Source organism: Nylanderia fulva, unplaced genomic scaffold (assembly GCF_048542155.1).
Source record: "Nylanderia fulva isolate GAGA-0341 unplaced genomic scaffold, ASM4854215v1 Scaffold1, whole genome shotgun sequence".
Classification (NCBI taxonomy): Eukaryota; Metazoa; Arthropoda; class Insecta; order Hymenoptera; family Formicidae; genus Nylanderia; species Nylanderia fulva.
The window spans coordinates 2815164-2830602 of record NW_028189192.1 but is presented as its reverse complement, the minus strand read 5'-3'; the positions used below and the strand labels follow the sequence as shown (position 1 = coordinate 2830602).

Genomic DNA, 15439 nt, shown 5'->3' with positions numbered 1-15439 from the left:
GTGTTTTTTATAATTAACGGAGAAATAATTGTATAAATAGTCAACTCATAATTTTATTATTGATACTTATTACATAATTTTTATCTGCCGCATATTACAAAGATATAAGATATTCATAAAAAATAATCTCAATAACTGATACAAGACTTTGTTTTGCGAGTAGTTTTGAGTGATACTTATGTTTGCATATGTGAATTGACCATCTTCAAAAGCTTTATATATTTTGTAGGTATAAAAAAAGAATGCATGTCAATTTAATTATAAATCTTTTATAACAGTACTTTTTTACAGCAGTTAACACATACAAGTCTTATATCAGTATTTTTTATACGTATATTTTTCTGTGCTGCATACAGATGTACTTAATTCAAATAGTAGTAGAAGAAAATTATATTCTATAATATACATTAAAAAAATATAATATATAAATATATTGTAATTATATTTAATTTTCAATTATACATTTGTTCTTTTATTATTTTAAAAACATACTTGAATCAGCTTGCAAACTAAAAATGTAAATGATATTTAAAATGTAAAAACATGCTAGGCTACAATTATGCCTGCATTAATAAAACGCAAATCTATATATATTATAAACAAAAATCTCTTAACACAAATTATTGTATATATATATTGATATAAGTTTTTACTTAAAAAATAAATATATATATATATATATATATCTCAAAATATTTCTTTTAACAAAAATAAACTTATAAAACTTTCTGAACTTTCTAAAGGACATAGTTAAAAAAAACTTATTAGCAATATTACAAATCATATTACATTTTTGTGTAAAAATATTGCTAATCTAATCTATAATATAAAATTAAAAAAGTTTTTTAAATATTAGATATGTTGTAAAAGTACTACTGCCAATTTTTATCCATCTCTTTAATATATGTATAAGATGGAGATTCTTCAAATCTATTGACTGTATTTGTTTCAGGAACAAAATTTGTCATGTCATACATTATTTCATTGGATGAGTTAGTGTTTTGCGACAAAGTATTTGTTGAGTCAGAATCTAATCCATGTGTATTAGTAGCAGATAATGAATTTTCAAAAATAGCTAATGTGGATGAGTTGAAATTATCTTTCTCCTTGTGAGACATATCTACTTTCATCAGATCTTTGTTATAATAATTACTAAGTTGTGCGCTAATATTGCCTGTATAAAGAGAAGACGACAGTTCAGGATGTGGTTCAGAAGTAATAGATGTGTCCATAGCAATGTTTAAATTGCTATTATATGGAATTGATAAGTGATTTACAGAAGTATTCCAGTTATTTAACGGAGACATTACATTTTTATTTGCCATGACATTGAATCCGCTATCGTTCACATTGTTCATTGTATTGAAACCACTATAAAATAATCTTTTAAAGTTGTAACCTGCTTGTAATGATGGGTAAGAAGAGTAATTGAATGATCCTGTATTCCAGAAATTATTAGAAGTAGCAGCTAATGGAATATTACTCGAAATATTATTACCGGCTATTTGCTGGAATGTATTGTTTGCTTTTGGAAAAGCTTCGATGCCAGTATTGTTCCACACACTATTTATACAGTAATTGCAGGAGCAACGAAAAACTTTGTTTTCTGTACCAAATAACTTATGAGAATCAGATTTAATCAAAGACTGAAAATATGGATTTTCACCTTGTTTCGAATTATAATCAGCAGTAGCGTATGAATTATGATAGAATTGATCATTAATATAATTAGTTTGTCCTACTTGATTTTGTATATTGCTAATATTATTTAATGCGAAATTCTGATTATTTTTTGGTGTGAACAACCAAGAATGAGAATTTAAGATTTGTTGTTTCAAATTTTCACGTCTCAAATCATTGTAATCTAGATATTGCAACATGTTTCTATTTAAACTGTAATTAAGTGATTCCTCCTGTTTTGCTATTCCATGTGGAATATATTGAGATGCGGTAGTATTATTAGGATTAGTGTATTTAAGTGGCATTAAATTTTCATCCTTTTCAGATGCAAACTTTTTGTACAATATATCATTTGATATCGTGCTCTGTGCAGTCTTACTTGATTTCCTTGTTGTCCTCTTTTTGATTACTTTATTCGAGATAGTCTTCTTCAAATTTTCTTTCTTACTGACATTACTTACTGACAAACGATTACTTTTTCTAGTTTTATTACTGATTATTTGTTTGTCCGCTGTAATTTCATCTTGTTTATATGCCTTATTTTCGACAGAAACATATCTCTCTTCATAATGTACTCCTTTATCTTCACAACCTTGAAGAGGATCTTTCTCCGGGTCCATGGAATTTGATGTATTTGGCAAATACACATCATTGGCACTGTCAGGCTCAATCTTTGGAATATATTGGATTGTCTCAAATTCTTCTGTTACAGCTTCATTCTTTATTGAGTCTAAGGTAAAAAGAAGAAATATCCCATATTAACAATATATTCCATATTATCAATTCTACTTTAACAATATATACAAATCCCAATTCAATATCCTATATTAACAATATATTAAAAATCAGCAGTTTGTCATAAACTGCAAAAAAATAATTTAGATAAAGTTTCAAAAAAACTTGCAGCATTTTGTTGTTTAATTTGGTTAATGAATTGGGGAATAAAACTTTGCGATAATTTTATCATTTTAAGAAAATAGAAAAGAAGTCAACGAACTAAGGAAATTGCCGTTCAGTTGTGCGATTAATTTTACGTGAATTTCGTGCTAATTTTCTGATTATAATTACGTACCTTGATTTTCCATCTTAACTAATAAAAAATATTGTTCAAACGTTTCGATATAATTTATGAAATATTCGAGAAAGTCTTTTATTCCTAACGAATGTCCAGAACGTTCTCTTTTCAGTCCTTTGTCGAATATGTACAATACGTAGCGAAAAATGTTAAGCTAAGTTAACCAACCTTATGTGATCAATCTTTATTTCATTGGAGAAATTTTTTGAAATTTATCTATCTTTCTTGATCGACCAATAACGATTGCCAAGAACGATTTTATTGGACAATAAAAACGCGCTTTGTTCAATTTAATGAATCTTCGAATATATATCTTTGACTTTATCGTTTTATCTTATTGTTAGTTTAAAAAAGAACTTAAAAAATCCAAGTGTATTTTCAATAATGAGAAAAAAACGATAAAAGAATTAAGCTTTATTTTTTTTATTTTGTATACGTTATTACACTCAGAATGACAATTTTATTTAAAGTATTATTTTCTGTAATTAATTTTTTAACGATTTTAATTAATTAGAAACAAAGATTAATCAATTATAAAAATACACTTTTTACAGATATTTTATCTTTGCAACTTTGTTAATATTTTCATATAATACATTACAATTTATCTTAACATATATTTCCACTAACAATTATAATATAAAACAATTTCATGGAACATTTTAATACTGTTTGTACATAAATTTTGTAATAATTATAAGATTCTTCATATTCTCAATTACTAAATTAACAGCATTTATATACAAATAATTTATGCACATATATAAAATTATAGTAGCAAAATTTTTTAAATATCAGAATATTTGTAAAGAAATTTTTTTACAAAAATATTTTTTTCCTTGAGAACTATCGGTAACAATTAAGACACATAGTTTGTTCTTCGCAATTATATCTGAAATAAAAATTAATTCACAGTTACAAATCATGCATTTATTTAAAGCTCTAACAACAGTGTGCATCATGCTGATAACTTACACAGGTAGAGAGCAATTCTGACAGAACATTTCTGAACAGCTGGCGCATGTAGACAGACAGGAAGAACATAGTATCTGATCACAGTAATAACATTTGCTTATTGTAAATTGATCTATCAACCGGCAACAACCGCAAAGATCCATCCGACTATCCTAGAAGAAATGTTGCAGAAACACATAGACATCGAGTCAAGTTACAGTAAAAAATTAAATGCAAAACTTACCTTGATAACTTTATCACTAACTTTCAGTTGCAATTTATCAGTCAGTACCATCTGTTTTAGATTGGATGTAGATTTTAATTTCCAAGGAGACAATTGTCGCAGTGGAGATAGCTCTACAGGATCCATTTGCACAGATGCATTCAATTTATAGGAGAGTGCTTTCGCACCTGTCTTGAGCAGAGTCAGAGTTTTATCTAAAAAATTAAATGGGAACAAGATATTAAACCATAACAAGGTAGTGTCAAAATATTAATATTGTATACAAAGAAAGATGAATTGAAATTTCCACAGAACACTTAACTTTACGTGACAAAACAAACCCTGCTCTTACCGTAAATATTCTTCATCCGTTCGTCTCTCGACACGCCGTTGTTCATCTGTCTCTGTCCCACGTGCACCTTCATCTGCGGCAGCAAGTTTGCTTCGTAAGGACAAGGACGTTTCGGCATTTTTAAAGCCAGAGTTTAGCTAATTTGATTAGCATATAATTATTCTGCACTATTTCGTTATGTCGAGAGGTATCAATATTCTTTTTTTTTTTTATTTTTTTTTTATTTTTTAAACGATTTCTCGTACAAGAACGCACTTGACCGATTAGGTCTTATGCCGAAATTAACCTCTATGTAACTTACATATTTTTATTTTCCTCCAGCAGTGTCGGAAAGTAAATTTTGTCTAAGTAATTCTCTCAAAATGACTATAGATGGCGGTATCTTCGAAGTTCATTTACCGACTGACATTTCGTAAACACGTGCGTGTTTTTCAAAGTTGTTTGAAGCAGATCTAACCTGAATCCAAAAGGACGCAAGACGCTTATCCTTTTGCTTTATCAGTATTTGGTGAGGCTCAATAATTATATAAGTCGATGAAATATATTGTAAAATCAGAATTAGTAATTTGCTATAATGATCGGAGTTTTTAGTCTACTATTAAGAAGTACGCGTTCCGGTAGAGTCTTACATAGTCTTCTCCAGCGGAGGGAACATTGGTGCTTCGACTTTACTACGCTCAGGACGATGTCGGAGAAGTCAGCTGTCAAAATCGGCACGCACAATGGTACCTTTCACTGCGACGAGGTACTCGCCTGTGCACTCTTAAAGTTGTTACCGCAGTATAAGGATGCTTCTATTGTGAGGTAATTATTTATAACTCTTGGAATTGAAGGCACTGTCGACAGAATTGAGAGAAAACTATTTGTAATTAAAATGTAATGGAAGCAAAGTGAGTAGGATTACATTGAATTACAGAATCCATTGGTATTGCATTATATTTTTAGATCTCGAATTCAAAGTGTCTTAGAAACCTGTGATATTGTAGTGGATGTCGGTGGAGAATATGATCCCTCTAAGCACCGATACGATCATCATATGAGGTATGACGATTCATTATATATAATGAGATACTGTTCTGTAAACTTCCAACACATTAATTTTTTTCAGGGAATTTAAGGAAACTGTGAGTAGTGTTATGAAGAAACCAGAGTACAAATGGACGGTAAAATTAAGCAGCGCAGGTTTGGTCTACTGTCACTTTGGTCATGAAATATTGAAGAGTTTACTTCCAGAAGTAACAGAGGACAGAGTCATTGATGAGATTTTCAAAAAAGTTTACGATACCTTAATCAAAGAAATTGACGCTATAGATAACGGTGTGCCGATGTATGACGCAGAACCATTGTAAGTGTTTTTAACGCTGTATGTTATATATTATTTTTTTATTTTCGATATATTGCACTTCTGTCTGTTTCAGATATCGAATAGTTACTGATTTAAGCGCGCGAGTAAGCAGACTTAATCCTCAATGGAATAATCAAGATGTGAATGTCGAGGAACGATTTGAAAAAGCTATGGCTTTGGTTTTGGAAGAATTTCTAGAATTCGTACATTACGCAAAAAACGTTTGGTTTCCGGCAAGGAATGTCGTACAACGCGCTGTGGAGGATCGATTTAATGTAAGTAATTTTTTAAAAATATATAATATATGTAAGTTTCTAACTATAAAAATGTTTAAATGTAATGTAAAATATTTTCGAAAGGTTGATCCGAGCGGCGAGATAATATTGTTGTCGGAAGCGGTACCGTGGAAGGAACATTTGTTTCAATTGGAAAGCGAAATGAACATTACACCGTTAATAAAGTATACCATTTTCAAAGATGACAATTATCGGATTCAGTGCGTGCCGGTAGCAGTGGGCAGTTTTATATGCAGGATGTTTTTACCGGAAGCGTGGGGTGGTTTACGTGACAACAAGCTTGAGGATGCTTGCGGCATCGAAGGTGCCGTGTTTGTACATTCCATTCGGTTTATTGGCGGCCACAAAACCAAAGAAGGTGCATTAGCCATGGCACGGAAAGCACTCGAAATTGGACACGCTCATTCAAATTGATGATATCTATAGTCGATAATTTTCTTTTTTTAGAATTTTTGTTATAAATTATTTTATAATAGTTGGAATCTTACATTTATATATATTTCCAATTTATTTAAACATCCTGGTCATGTTCTATATTCTCGAATCGCGCGCATAATATAGGAAACAAAATTTTATACGCTCAAAATATCATACGCCGAGTGTGATTAAATAAGGAACAATAATACAAATTGCGTGATATGACTTGAAGATGGTTGGTTTATTATCAAAATTTCCTCAGATCCATAGAGAGCGTGGTTCTTCCGATCAGGAGATCAAGCGACAATTTTTGATCGATACGCGTGGTGTATCATTGTTTAATAATTATATAGACTTGTTAAGCAGCGTTTCGGGCAGCCTCCTGAGCGTGTGCGGCGAGATGCGCGGCTTTAGCCTGCGCTACTTCGGGGGTGTCTAGTACTCTGCCATCGGATGCAAGTGGAGCGTAACCGTAAGCGTAGAGCAGAGGCGAAGGAGCATGATATGCCAGAGCCCCGTATGGAATCAGTCCGCCCGTCTTGGCAGCCTCCTGTGTGAAGAAAAATCGTCAGTCAAAATTGTTGCGAAGAAATTGGAAGAGAAAAGGAATATTGGAGCGATATAAATTGCACAGCTCGCCTCTCTAAAGAGACACAAGCTATTTCTGCGCAATTCGCCAGCATAGTACAATTGGAATTGTGCAATCGTGTTTAAACGCGAACGTCTCGTACTTGGGCGTGAGCGGCGAGATGGGCAGCCTTGGCCTGGGCGACCTCAGGTGTGTCTACCACTCGGCCGTCCGCGCCGATGGGCGCGCCGTACGTAATTGCAGGTGCATAAATGGCCAGGGCGGGCGCGTATCTGTAGCCGAGCGTGTTTCTGGCGGCCTCGTAAGCCTGGGTAGCGAGATGCGCTGCCTTTGCCTGCGCCACCTCCGGCGTGTCCAAGATCTTGCCGTCCGGTCCGAGTGGCACGCCGGTGTGATAAGCCAGATAAGCCGACTGTGCGGTTGCAATAGCGCAGAGCGCGGAGAGAACAATCTGCGAAGATAATTTTTGTGTCATTATTTTTTTTTAATCTATTGAATTCGAAAAATCTAATTGTGTGAAAAAGAGTCGATAGGCGATGATGAAGAATACTGATTAAGCTGCGATAAGCAAATATTATTGTTATTGCGATTAAGTTAAATCGAATTAAGCTTTTATTTGTAAGATGCTAGTTTGAAAAGGGCTCTCTCTGTCGATATCTGTCGCCAACAGATATACTTACGAGAGCCTTCATGCCTTATCAGTGCGCTGCTGGATTACCAGTACTCGCCCTAAGGTATGCGATTGCTATGTCGCACCGTGTCGAGACTCGGATCTCCTTTTATATATGTGAATCTTGGTAGGGAGTCGTCGACCCGTAGGTGGGGACCACGCCCTGCAGCAAATCATTACGTCTCAAAGTGCTGACATTGACATTACGTTAATGAGACCCTGCCATACCGTACTTGCCTGAATCTTCCAGGGAGAAAGGAGAGGGATGTTCTCCTCCTCGCACCTGCAAACGCATCACCAAGGTCACTGTCGGCTACTTCTTTCGCCGAGAGTCTCTCACGTTTATCATCATCGTCAAGAGCGATCATTGACGTCAAGGGTCCGACATATCAGGAAGTCTAGCGCGGTTTGCCGAAGAACCGATCGGTTTTTGCTGGAGGGATATCGCATGTGTAAAGGTAATCAGGTTCAGTTCATAAATCTTTCTTTATTACCACGAAAGTGGTAGTTAATGACTGTTTTCGCGAGGAATCTATAAATATAACAAATATAAGGGTAGATTTTTTTATACATACAATATTTATGCAACGTGTTAATAAATTTTACTGATAAGCGCGTTATCTTCGCGCGTATAAGTGACAATAATTTTGTGTAATAATTAAATGACATAGATATCTATATTTCCCGTCTTGAATCGCACGTGTTAATTAATTAATATTAATTAATATTTAATTAATATTATTTAATCCTGTCATTGTCCGAATGGAATGTATATAAAAAAGATGTCTATTCAAATAGGAAAATAAAATTGATAGAATGCAAAAATTCATCTAGATAACATTAAATTTTTTGCTGGAACTTTAATGCATATTTATTTGTGCTCTTTATAATACAATCACATATAATCTATTAATAGCATCAATTCTTTATTAAGATTCCTATCTTAATAGACAAAGAATTTAAATATTTTTATACAAAAAAATGACAAGGTTGCATATCGCGTATATATTTGGTAGAAGGGAATTTCTCCACTCTTATTACCATAAATTATCGGTATATCGAGAAAGAAACCGAATCAATGGCCGTCCTTGCCGATATTAAAGCGAAGCTTCCACCGAAAGATGGAAGGGAAAGGGAGACGAGGTATGATTAAAATATATGAAGTGCGACGTAGAGAAAAAGAGAGCGCCCGTCCGGTCAGAATGAAGGTCGATCGTGCCGTCCTCGAGATCGAAAGATTTTTCCTGGATGATCGGAGCGGACGGAACGGATTGCTCTTTGAGGTGGCCGACATGTGTATCAGGTGCGCGATCACGTCTTTTTACTCCCTGTCGGAAATTCCTCACGGATCTCACCTCCAAGGTCTTACTTCCTGACGAAATTCTCTTTGTGCAAATTTCATGCATATTCTTGTACGAAAAAAAACTACAAGAACATAAAAAAATTTACCATTTTTTTCTTTAATAATATATATTATTGAAGAACTATTATTGTAGTAATTTGTTCGTATTTTTTTTGTATGGGTGTTGAATATCGCTCGACAACGCAAATATATGTATATATAAATTGAAAGAGATTAGAAAAGTATTACTTTACTAAAGAAACAAGTTTTTTTAAAAATTAAAAAATGTTAATTAATTTAGAGAGCTACTCTTTTGGTAATATTAATCCATTTTAATTTTTATTATATTATTTATTAACAACAATTCATTGAAAACAAACATGATAAATTGTAACACTTTTCCAAGTATGTTATATCAGTGTAAATATATTCTACATTCTACGCCAACGTAATATCGTTGAACAATGCTCGAGTTGAGGTTCATTTGCATTAAATGCATTGTTATAATTCCATTATAATTTGTATATAAATAGAGTGAGTTCATAATCGATTGATAATTAAAATTTTGAACATTTAAATAATTGAGAAAAATATATATATATATATAATTGATAAAAACAATATAATTATAAAAATAATATTTGATAAAAAAAATAGTAAGAAGGGCCATTAAAAAAAGATATCAAAAAGTAAAATTGAAAAATCGATAACAGTGTATATTTCTGAGAAATATTAAAAAATTAATATATTAATTATTAATATATAGATAGAAAATAGAGACATATCTAATTAATATACATTATACATATACGTATAATTTTGCAAAGTCAGTGACACCAGTATTTGAAATGTTTGAACAATCTCTATGTGAAAAAAAAATACGAATAATTTTCAGTCATCCTTATTTGTCTGAAATTGAAATGCGGAATTTTTCCTATACTTTCGTGGGCGTTTTAATAACGCATAGCTCGCGCAACAACTTAGAGGAACAAAAGCCCTTTTCCTTGGAATTCGAGATTATCTCGGCACGCCCGATGACCTTATTGTCTATTAGTAGTATAAGTGCACAAGTCGCAATCGAGGCGGGTATCTTATAAATGCCCATTAAGCGACATTTACAATTAGCTAAACCAACTTGACATATTCCTTCGAGCATACGTAACGCGTGGGCCGAAAAGCATCAATCTCGGGGCGATCCGTAAATGCCGATTAGGAAGATCGAGTGATTACATGTCGTTAGGCGAACGGCGGATTCTTTGCGTGTTAAGATAATTACTGGTTACAAGTTAGATAAGATGCTGAGATTCACCTATACGGAAAATTGCTTTCTTCAGGAAATTCCCGCAAAATTAACGAACAAGTAAAAAAATAGAAAGAATAATTGATATCATATTTAATAATTTTTGACGAACAAGTAAAAAAATAGAAAGAATAATTGATATCATATTTAATATTTAATTAAACACAAATAGATTAATTAAAATTAAATAAATATCAAAGATTTAATTTATGAAATTGATCAATGTAACAAATCATTTGTCAAAGTATTTGACATTTGTATTTTTTGTGGATTGAAAAAAACTTACAATTGTAAGTAACGTTTTAAAATATTAATTTCGGAATCACTTGCTTGAAAGAAACCTGAAATGTTGCGAGCCTTGAATTCGGCTGCGACATATTCGGGATGTAGTTAAGTGATCGAATCAATCATTCCTCGGACTTATTCGCGAATATAAAAAAAGAGACGATGTGTTATGCGAGGTCGCAGTTGTATATTGATATTGATACCTACATGAGTTGCATACGTTAATTGGTTCTCGACACTCACATGTATTATTTATAGTATCGAGGTAACAGATATCTCTTAAATTAAATCACTTGTAACTACACGACAAGTGATATTCTATCATTTTTTTTTAAATCTATCTACATTCTATATATTCCATTTAAATATTTTCACGATATAAAATCATGGTCTTTTATTTTACAGATAAAAATAATTTATATTTATACCCAAGTAAATAATATTATCGTGATATTAATTAAGATTTAATTTTGTTACATGTATACAAAGCATCAATATTAAAATATAAAATATTAAAATATATACGCGATATATTTTATAACTTAATCTGATCTTTTTTCATTTATAGAAGTTATATTCTCAGTTAAAGAAATATTTAAGCTAGTATAGCAGCAACGTCATAATATGAAATAAGAGAAATCAGATAACAACAAAAAAGATGCTTTATATTTCTTATGATACAAAACACATCTTAGATAATAATCATGAGTCTTGTGGTTCAGTCTGAAAGTTACAATCGAAGTGGAATAAGAAATGATTTATGATGCATCGCGAAACTCAAAGAAAGATTACACTATATAATTACATAAAATTGAGAAACACGTTCGTTCTCCATAAAATATACCAGTTTTACAATTAATTAAATTTTATCGCGTTATATGTATATACAGTGTCTATTAAATACAATAATTAGGCGGTTTCAATGCCGTGTTTCCTTAATTAACAAAATCAGTAAGCATCGTCATCGTAACCGTGATAATTATTATCATAGTCGGTGAGATGAGCGTGTCCAGAGTGCTCTTCTTCAGGGTTGTTATGCGGAGCGCCATAATAATGATGATTGTAAATCGGGGAATGATTCTCGCTGACAGGTGCTGAGGAAGCTATGTGATTGTAAGCTGCCAAGTGCGCAGCTTTCGCTCGAGCCACTTCCGGCGTATCTATCACGCGACCCTGAAGATGAAAGGAATGAGAATAGAGAAACGGTAGCGATATATCGTTTTATCCATCAACGTATTTGTCAAATTAATTACTATAAATTCCGTCATCTAGAAAACGCAAATTAAATTCATTTAATAAAGATAAAAATCTCGCGTAATTTAATTTTCAAAGACTTGTGAAAACTGATACATTGCATATGTATTTTAAAAGTATTTCACATTGATGCACTGTTGTATACACGTGACACAATTAAATCTTAATTGATATCACGCTAATATTTGCGTGCAAAATAAATGTAAATTACTTTTATCTGTAAACTTACGCAAGATTTGTTCGGGATTATTTTTTGCCCTGCTTTTTAAAAGAGTGTAATAAAGTATAAAATATAATAATTGAAAATATAGATCATATGACAGTATATATGACAGAATCCTTACGTCGTGATCTAACGGAGCGGGTGGTCCATGATATTCGTGTCCATTGTGATACATCTGGTGACTGATTGCTATCGGTTTCGAATATCCGTGATAATCCGAATCTGCCGGGTAGGAAGCTACACTGTACGGAATTCTCGAGGCAGCTTGCACCACAGCGGCGAGATGCGCCGCTTTGGCATGGGCTACTTCCGGTGTATCCACAACTCTGCCATCGTGACCTATAGGCGCAGGTGGTCCATGATATTGATAATGCGTTGGCGTAGCCGAAATTACGGCAACGATACCCATCAAGATAATCTACAAACGTAAAAATGTATAACAGAGAGTTAATCTTTGTCAATTTTTGGGAAGAGTTATTTTTACAGTTTGTGATCATGTTTCGTAAATTCTCTATTGTAATTTTAAAATTTATTTAACGGAATACAGATACAATAAACGATAATTTAATATATCACTGATTTTGACAAAGTTTGTGATAAACAATTCGCGAGAAGATCACTTACCAGAGATCTCATTTTTGAACTATGTTCAATCTTAAATGAAATGCCACTATTTTATAAGTATCGATCGCGAAATGCTCAGTTTATATACAATCGATGATTTAATCTTACCTAACAGCATCACTCCCTCTACTTCAATACCGCGAATACCGTTCAACCAACATTCGCACAAGGTGATAGCTCGGTTTTTGCCGGATGCACATTTCTCGATATTTCTGCATCGCATCAGCGACGCGAAACTGTCTTCCAATGCAATTTTTCTCAATTTAATATAACAACTATATTTACACGCAGGTTACACGTCCGTCTAATCGTTGATCCCATTTACTTAGATCCTGCAACGCGAAGGAATCAGGCCAGATATATTTAATTACTCTTTATTGTGTTGTTTTCAAAGTAAATCGCGCAATAGTTCATTAAGCAATTAGACGCAGTATCTACGTGACGAAATTTTCAATAGCCTTCAATTCAATGTAATAGCCGCAGATCATTGTTATGGTCATTAGTGCGAACACACTTATGACTTTCGTCATACAATTTTCATTATTTCATTGTGGTAAAAAATGTTTATGTTGAAACTTTAATTCTGAAAATATACAGAAATATTTTCTTCAGAAATATTATTGACGGTATTAAATAAAAAAAAAAAAATTAAAAATAAAATTAATACTATACTAAAGAGTAAAATAGTAGACAATTTGGATATAGATACAACAAATTTATTTATTAGATATTGTAATAAATTATCTCACATTTGTCTCACGGCATTTATCTCGATTTCAATCTCGAGTGTTTCTTCAGAGCATTTTGGTATCTCTGCGGCGGTAATCGAAATCGACGAATATTCGATCGATCGAAGTGTTGCCTCCGATACTTTTTGTCGAACCAATTGTACAACATCGCTCGTTCGCGTTTTCGTTGACGCAATCATAATTTCGCTCTTACTAACATTCCAGCCTCCCTCTCTTTCTTCTCTCTCTCTCTCTCTCTCTCTCTCTCTCTCTTTCTCGCTATAATATTTTAGTTTCTTTTCTAATCTAGTCAAGATACCCCCTTCGATATGCACCTTCATCTCACTTCTCAGAATCAAACAGAAAAACCAGCCCCTTCTCTCACGTTCTTATGATGTGAAAATCAAGCAAAGTCTGCGTCCACGTTTCATTTACACTATTTAATACAGACGTACAGAGATAGGGAGATAGCCTGTAGTGTTCGTCGACTATATAAGGTCTACATGGTCCGATCGAATAGACAGAGATTCGCCTCATCTCGGATAGATTCGCACAAGTCATGAAGTCCTTCGTGAGTACACAGATACTCTGTTCTCATCTCTCGCACATTACAAGATTCTAATAATTTTTTGTTTAATCTACAAAAAGAGAGAGAGAGGATCTTTTTCGAACAACATAATAAGAATCTAGATCCAAAATTCCATTTGAAAATAAAAGTACCGCGCACCAATTTTATGTAAAATAGATTCGATTGAATCAGCTAGTTTTTTCATATGTTGTAGCTTAATAATAGATGTAATAGCCTATTACATTTTTTGTCCAGCAGATCATAAGTTACAACACATGAAAAAACCAGCTGATTCAACCGAAATCCATTTCACATAATTGAGCCTTCAACAGAATCTTCTTGCACTAGATTTCATCCCTTTGTGATTTCTATCATTGTTTATTATATATTATATGTATACCCTCATCTCTTTATACTCTTCAATTAACATCAGCGCGGACCCGTATGTAATCAAGTCTCTCTGTAATTTCTGTAATCTCCATTCGCAGATCATCGTCTTGTCGTGCCTTTCACTGTCGCTGGCGTTGCCCACGTACGCGCCTTATCATCAGGGTGCATACGGGGTGCAAGCCGGACACTATCACGGCCCTTTGGCCCCGCTGGCCCATGACGGCCGAGTGGTCGACACACCGGAAGTGGCGCACGCCAGGAAAGCGCATCTGGCGGCTTACGCCGCTGAAGCCGCTCGGGCGCAGCATCATTACGGCGGATATCCCGCGGCCGGAAGTTACAATAACGGCGAGTATCACGACGGAGGATATCATCATCAGGGTGCCGGATATCACGGGCCGCCGGCGCCGCTTGCCCACGACGGCCGGGTCGTGGACACACCGGAAGTCGCCCATGCCAAGGCCGCGCATTTGGCCGCCCATGCCGCGGAGTTATCCAAGATCGCTCATCTGTCGTATCGCAATCCTTATCCTTACGCGCACGGTTCCTGGTGAATTCGTTAGCCTACGTTGACGAAATAATGGAGGTGTACTCTCTTAAATGGAATCGGTGTATTATCACTGATAAGTGGTTTTATAGTATGGCGAAATAGTGAAACCTCATTGAGCAAAATCAGCGATAGTAGTTGACTTTTTTTCAGTGAAAGAAAAAATTGTACCGTCACATTTAGTGAAATATTCGCTGATCTTAGATGAAGCTTTTAGACCGGTGACATTTTCACTGATTTAATTTAAGAGAGTAGAGCTTATTTGCATTCGTAGTACAAAGGAGAGTAGTAGTGGCTTCGATCGTATCTCCACGATGAATGTAAAAACGTCACGTGTGCGTATACGCACCATAAATGTAATAATATTACAATTGCAAATAAAATATAATATAGAGATGAAACAATACGCAAGAAAATTTCTCCTTTACATTATATAATTCAATCGCAAGGATATCACGAGCAGGTGACCTTATTAACTTGGAAAAAAAAAAAGATTACTTATATTCCTTTTCTCTTTATCATTTTTGTCCTTTGAATAATTTATGCAGAGAGCAAAATTCTAAATTTATTTTTCGCA

General features: G+C 33.7%; 6 protein-coding genes across 8 annotated transcripts; 2 read left to right on the top strand and 4 right to left on the bottom strand.

Moving 5' to 3' along the window:
- Positions 1-34: 34 nt before the first annotated feature.
- LOC146725292 (uncharacterized) lies at positions 35-3072 on the bottom strand. The gene is made up of 2 exons (XM_085479444.1): positions 2753-3072; positions 35-2410 (listed from the first exon to the last, which is right to left on the bottom strand). The coding sequence occupies exons 1-2, from the start codon at positions 2763-2765 to the stop codon at positions 873-875; spliced, it is 1551 nt and encodes a 516-aa protein (XP_085335570.1). The 5' UTR covers positions 2766-3072; the 3' UTR covers positions 35-872.
- Positions 3073-3295: 223 nt separating this feature from the next.
- On the bottom strand, positions 3296-4605 carry LOC114928331 (apoptosis regulatory protein Siva). The gene is made up of 4 exons (XM_085479489.1): positions 4285-4605; positions 3954-4147; positions 3731-3882; positions 3296-3647 (listed from the first exon to the last, which is right to left on the bottom strand). The coding sequence occupies exons 1-4, from the start codon at positions 4400-4402 to the stop codon at positions 3602-3604; spliced, it is 510 nt and encodes a 169-aa protein (XP_085335615.1). The 5' UTR covers positions 4403-4605; the 3' UTR covers positions 3296-3601.
- LOC114928328 (MYG1 exonuclease) lies at positions 3700-6573 on the top strand. 3 transcript variants are annotated; one of them, XM_085479467.1, is made up of 7 exons: positions 3700-4188; positions 4657-4792; positions 4876-5088; positions 5230-5325; positions 5393-5629; positions 5703-5904; positions 5989-6573. In XM_085479467.1, exons 3-7 carry the CDS (start codon positions 4970-4972, stop codon positions 6337-6339), a joined length of 1005 nt encoding a protein of 334 aa, XP_085335593.1. In that variant the 5' UTR covers positions 3700-4188; positions 4657-4792; positions 4876-4969; the 3' UTR covers positions 6340-6573. The 3 variants fall into 3 exon arrangements, with proteins under 3 accessions (XP_085335593.1, XP_085335597.1, XP_029155275.2); XM_085479471.1 differs by lacking the exon at positions 3700-4188 and having other exon boundaries at positions 4593-4792; positions 4906-5088; XM_029299442.2 differs by lacking the exon at positions 3700-4188 and having other exon boundaries at positions 4593-4792.
- LOC146725291 (uncharacterized) lies at positions 6523-7734 on the bottom strand. The gene is made up of 3 exons (XM_085479485.1): positions 7612-7734; positions 7074-7382; positions 6523-6892 (listed from the first exon to the last, which is right to left on the bottom strand). The coding sequence occupies exons 1-3, from the start codon at positions 7621-7623 to the stop codon at positions 6701-6703; spliced, it is 513 nt and encodes a 170-aa protein (XP_085335611.1). The 5' UTR covers positions 7624-7734; the 3' UTR covers positions 6523-6700.
- Positions 7735-11378: 3644 nt separating this feature from the next.
- Positions 11379-12665, bottom strand: LOC146725290 (cuticle protein 2-like). The gene is made up of 3 exons (XM_085489266.1): positions 12630-12665; positions 12127-12423; positions 11379-11701 (listed from the first exon to the last, which is right to left on the bottom strand). The coding sequence occupies exons 1-3, from the start codon at positions 12639-12641 to the stop codon at positions 11477-11479; spliced, it is 534 nt and encodes a 177-aa protein (XP_085345392.1). The 5' UTR covers positions 12642-12665; the 3' UTR covers positions 11379-11476.
- A 664-nt stretch (positions 12666-13329) lies between these two features.
- Positions 13330-15240, top strand: Cpr92F (cuticular protein 92F). The gene is made up of 2 exons (XM_029299444.2): positions 13330-13928; positions 14414-15240. Exons 1-2 carry the CDS (start codon positions 13917-13919, stop codon positions 14867-14869), a joined length of 468 nt encoding a protein of 155 aa, XP_029155277.1. The 5' UTR covers positions 13330-13916; the 3' UTR covers positions 14870-15240.
- Positions 15241-15439: the final 199 nt, after the last annotated feature.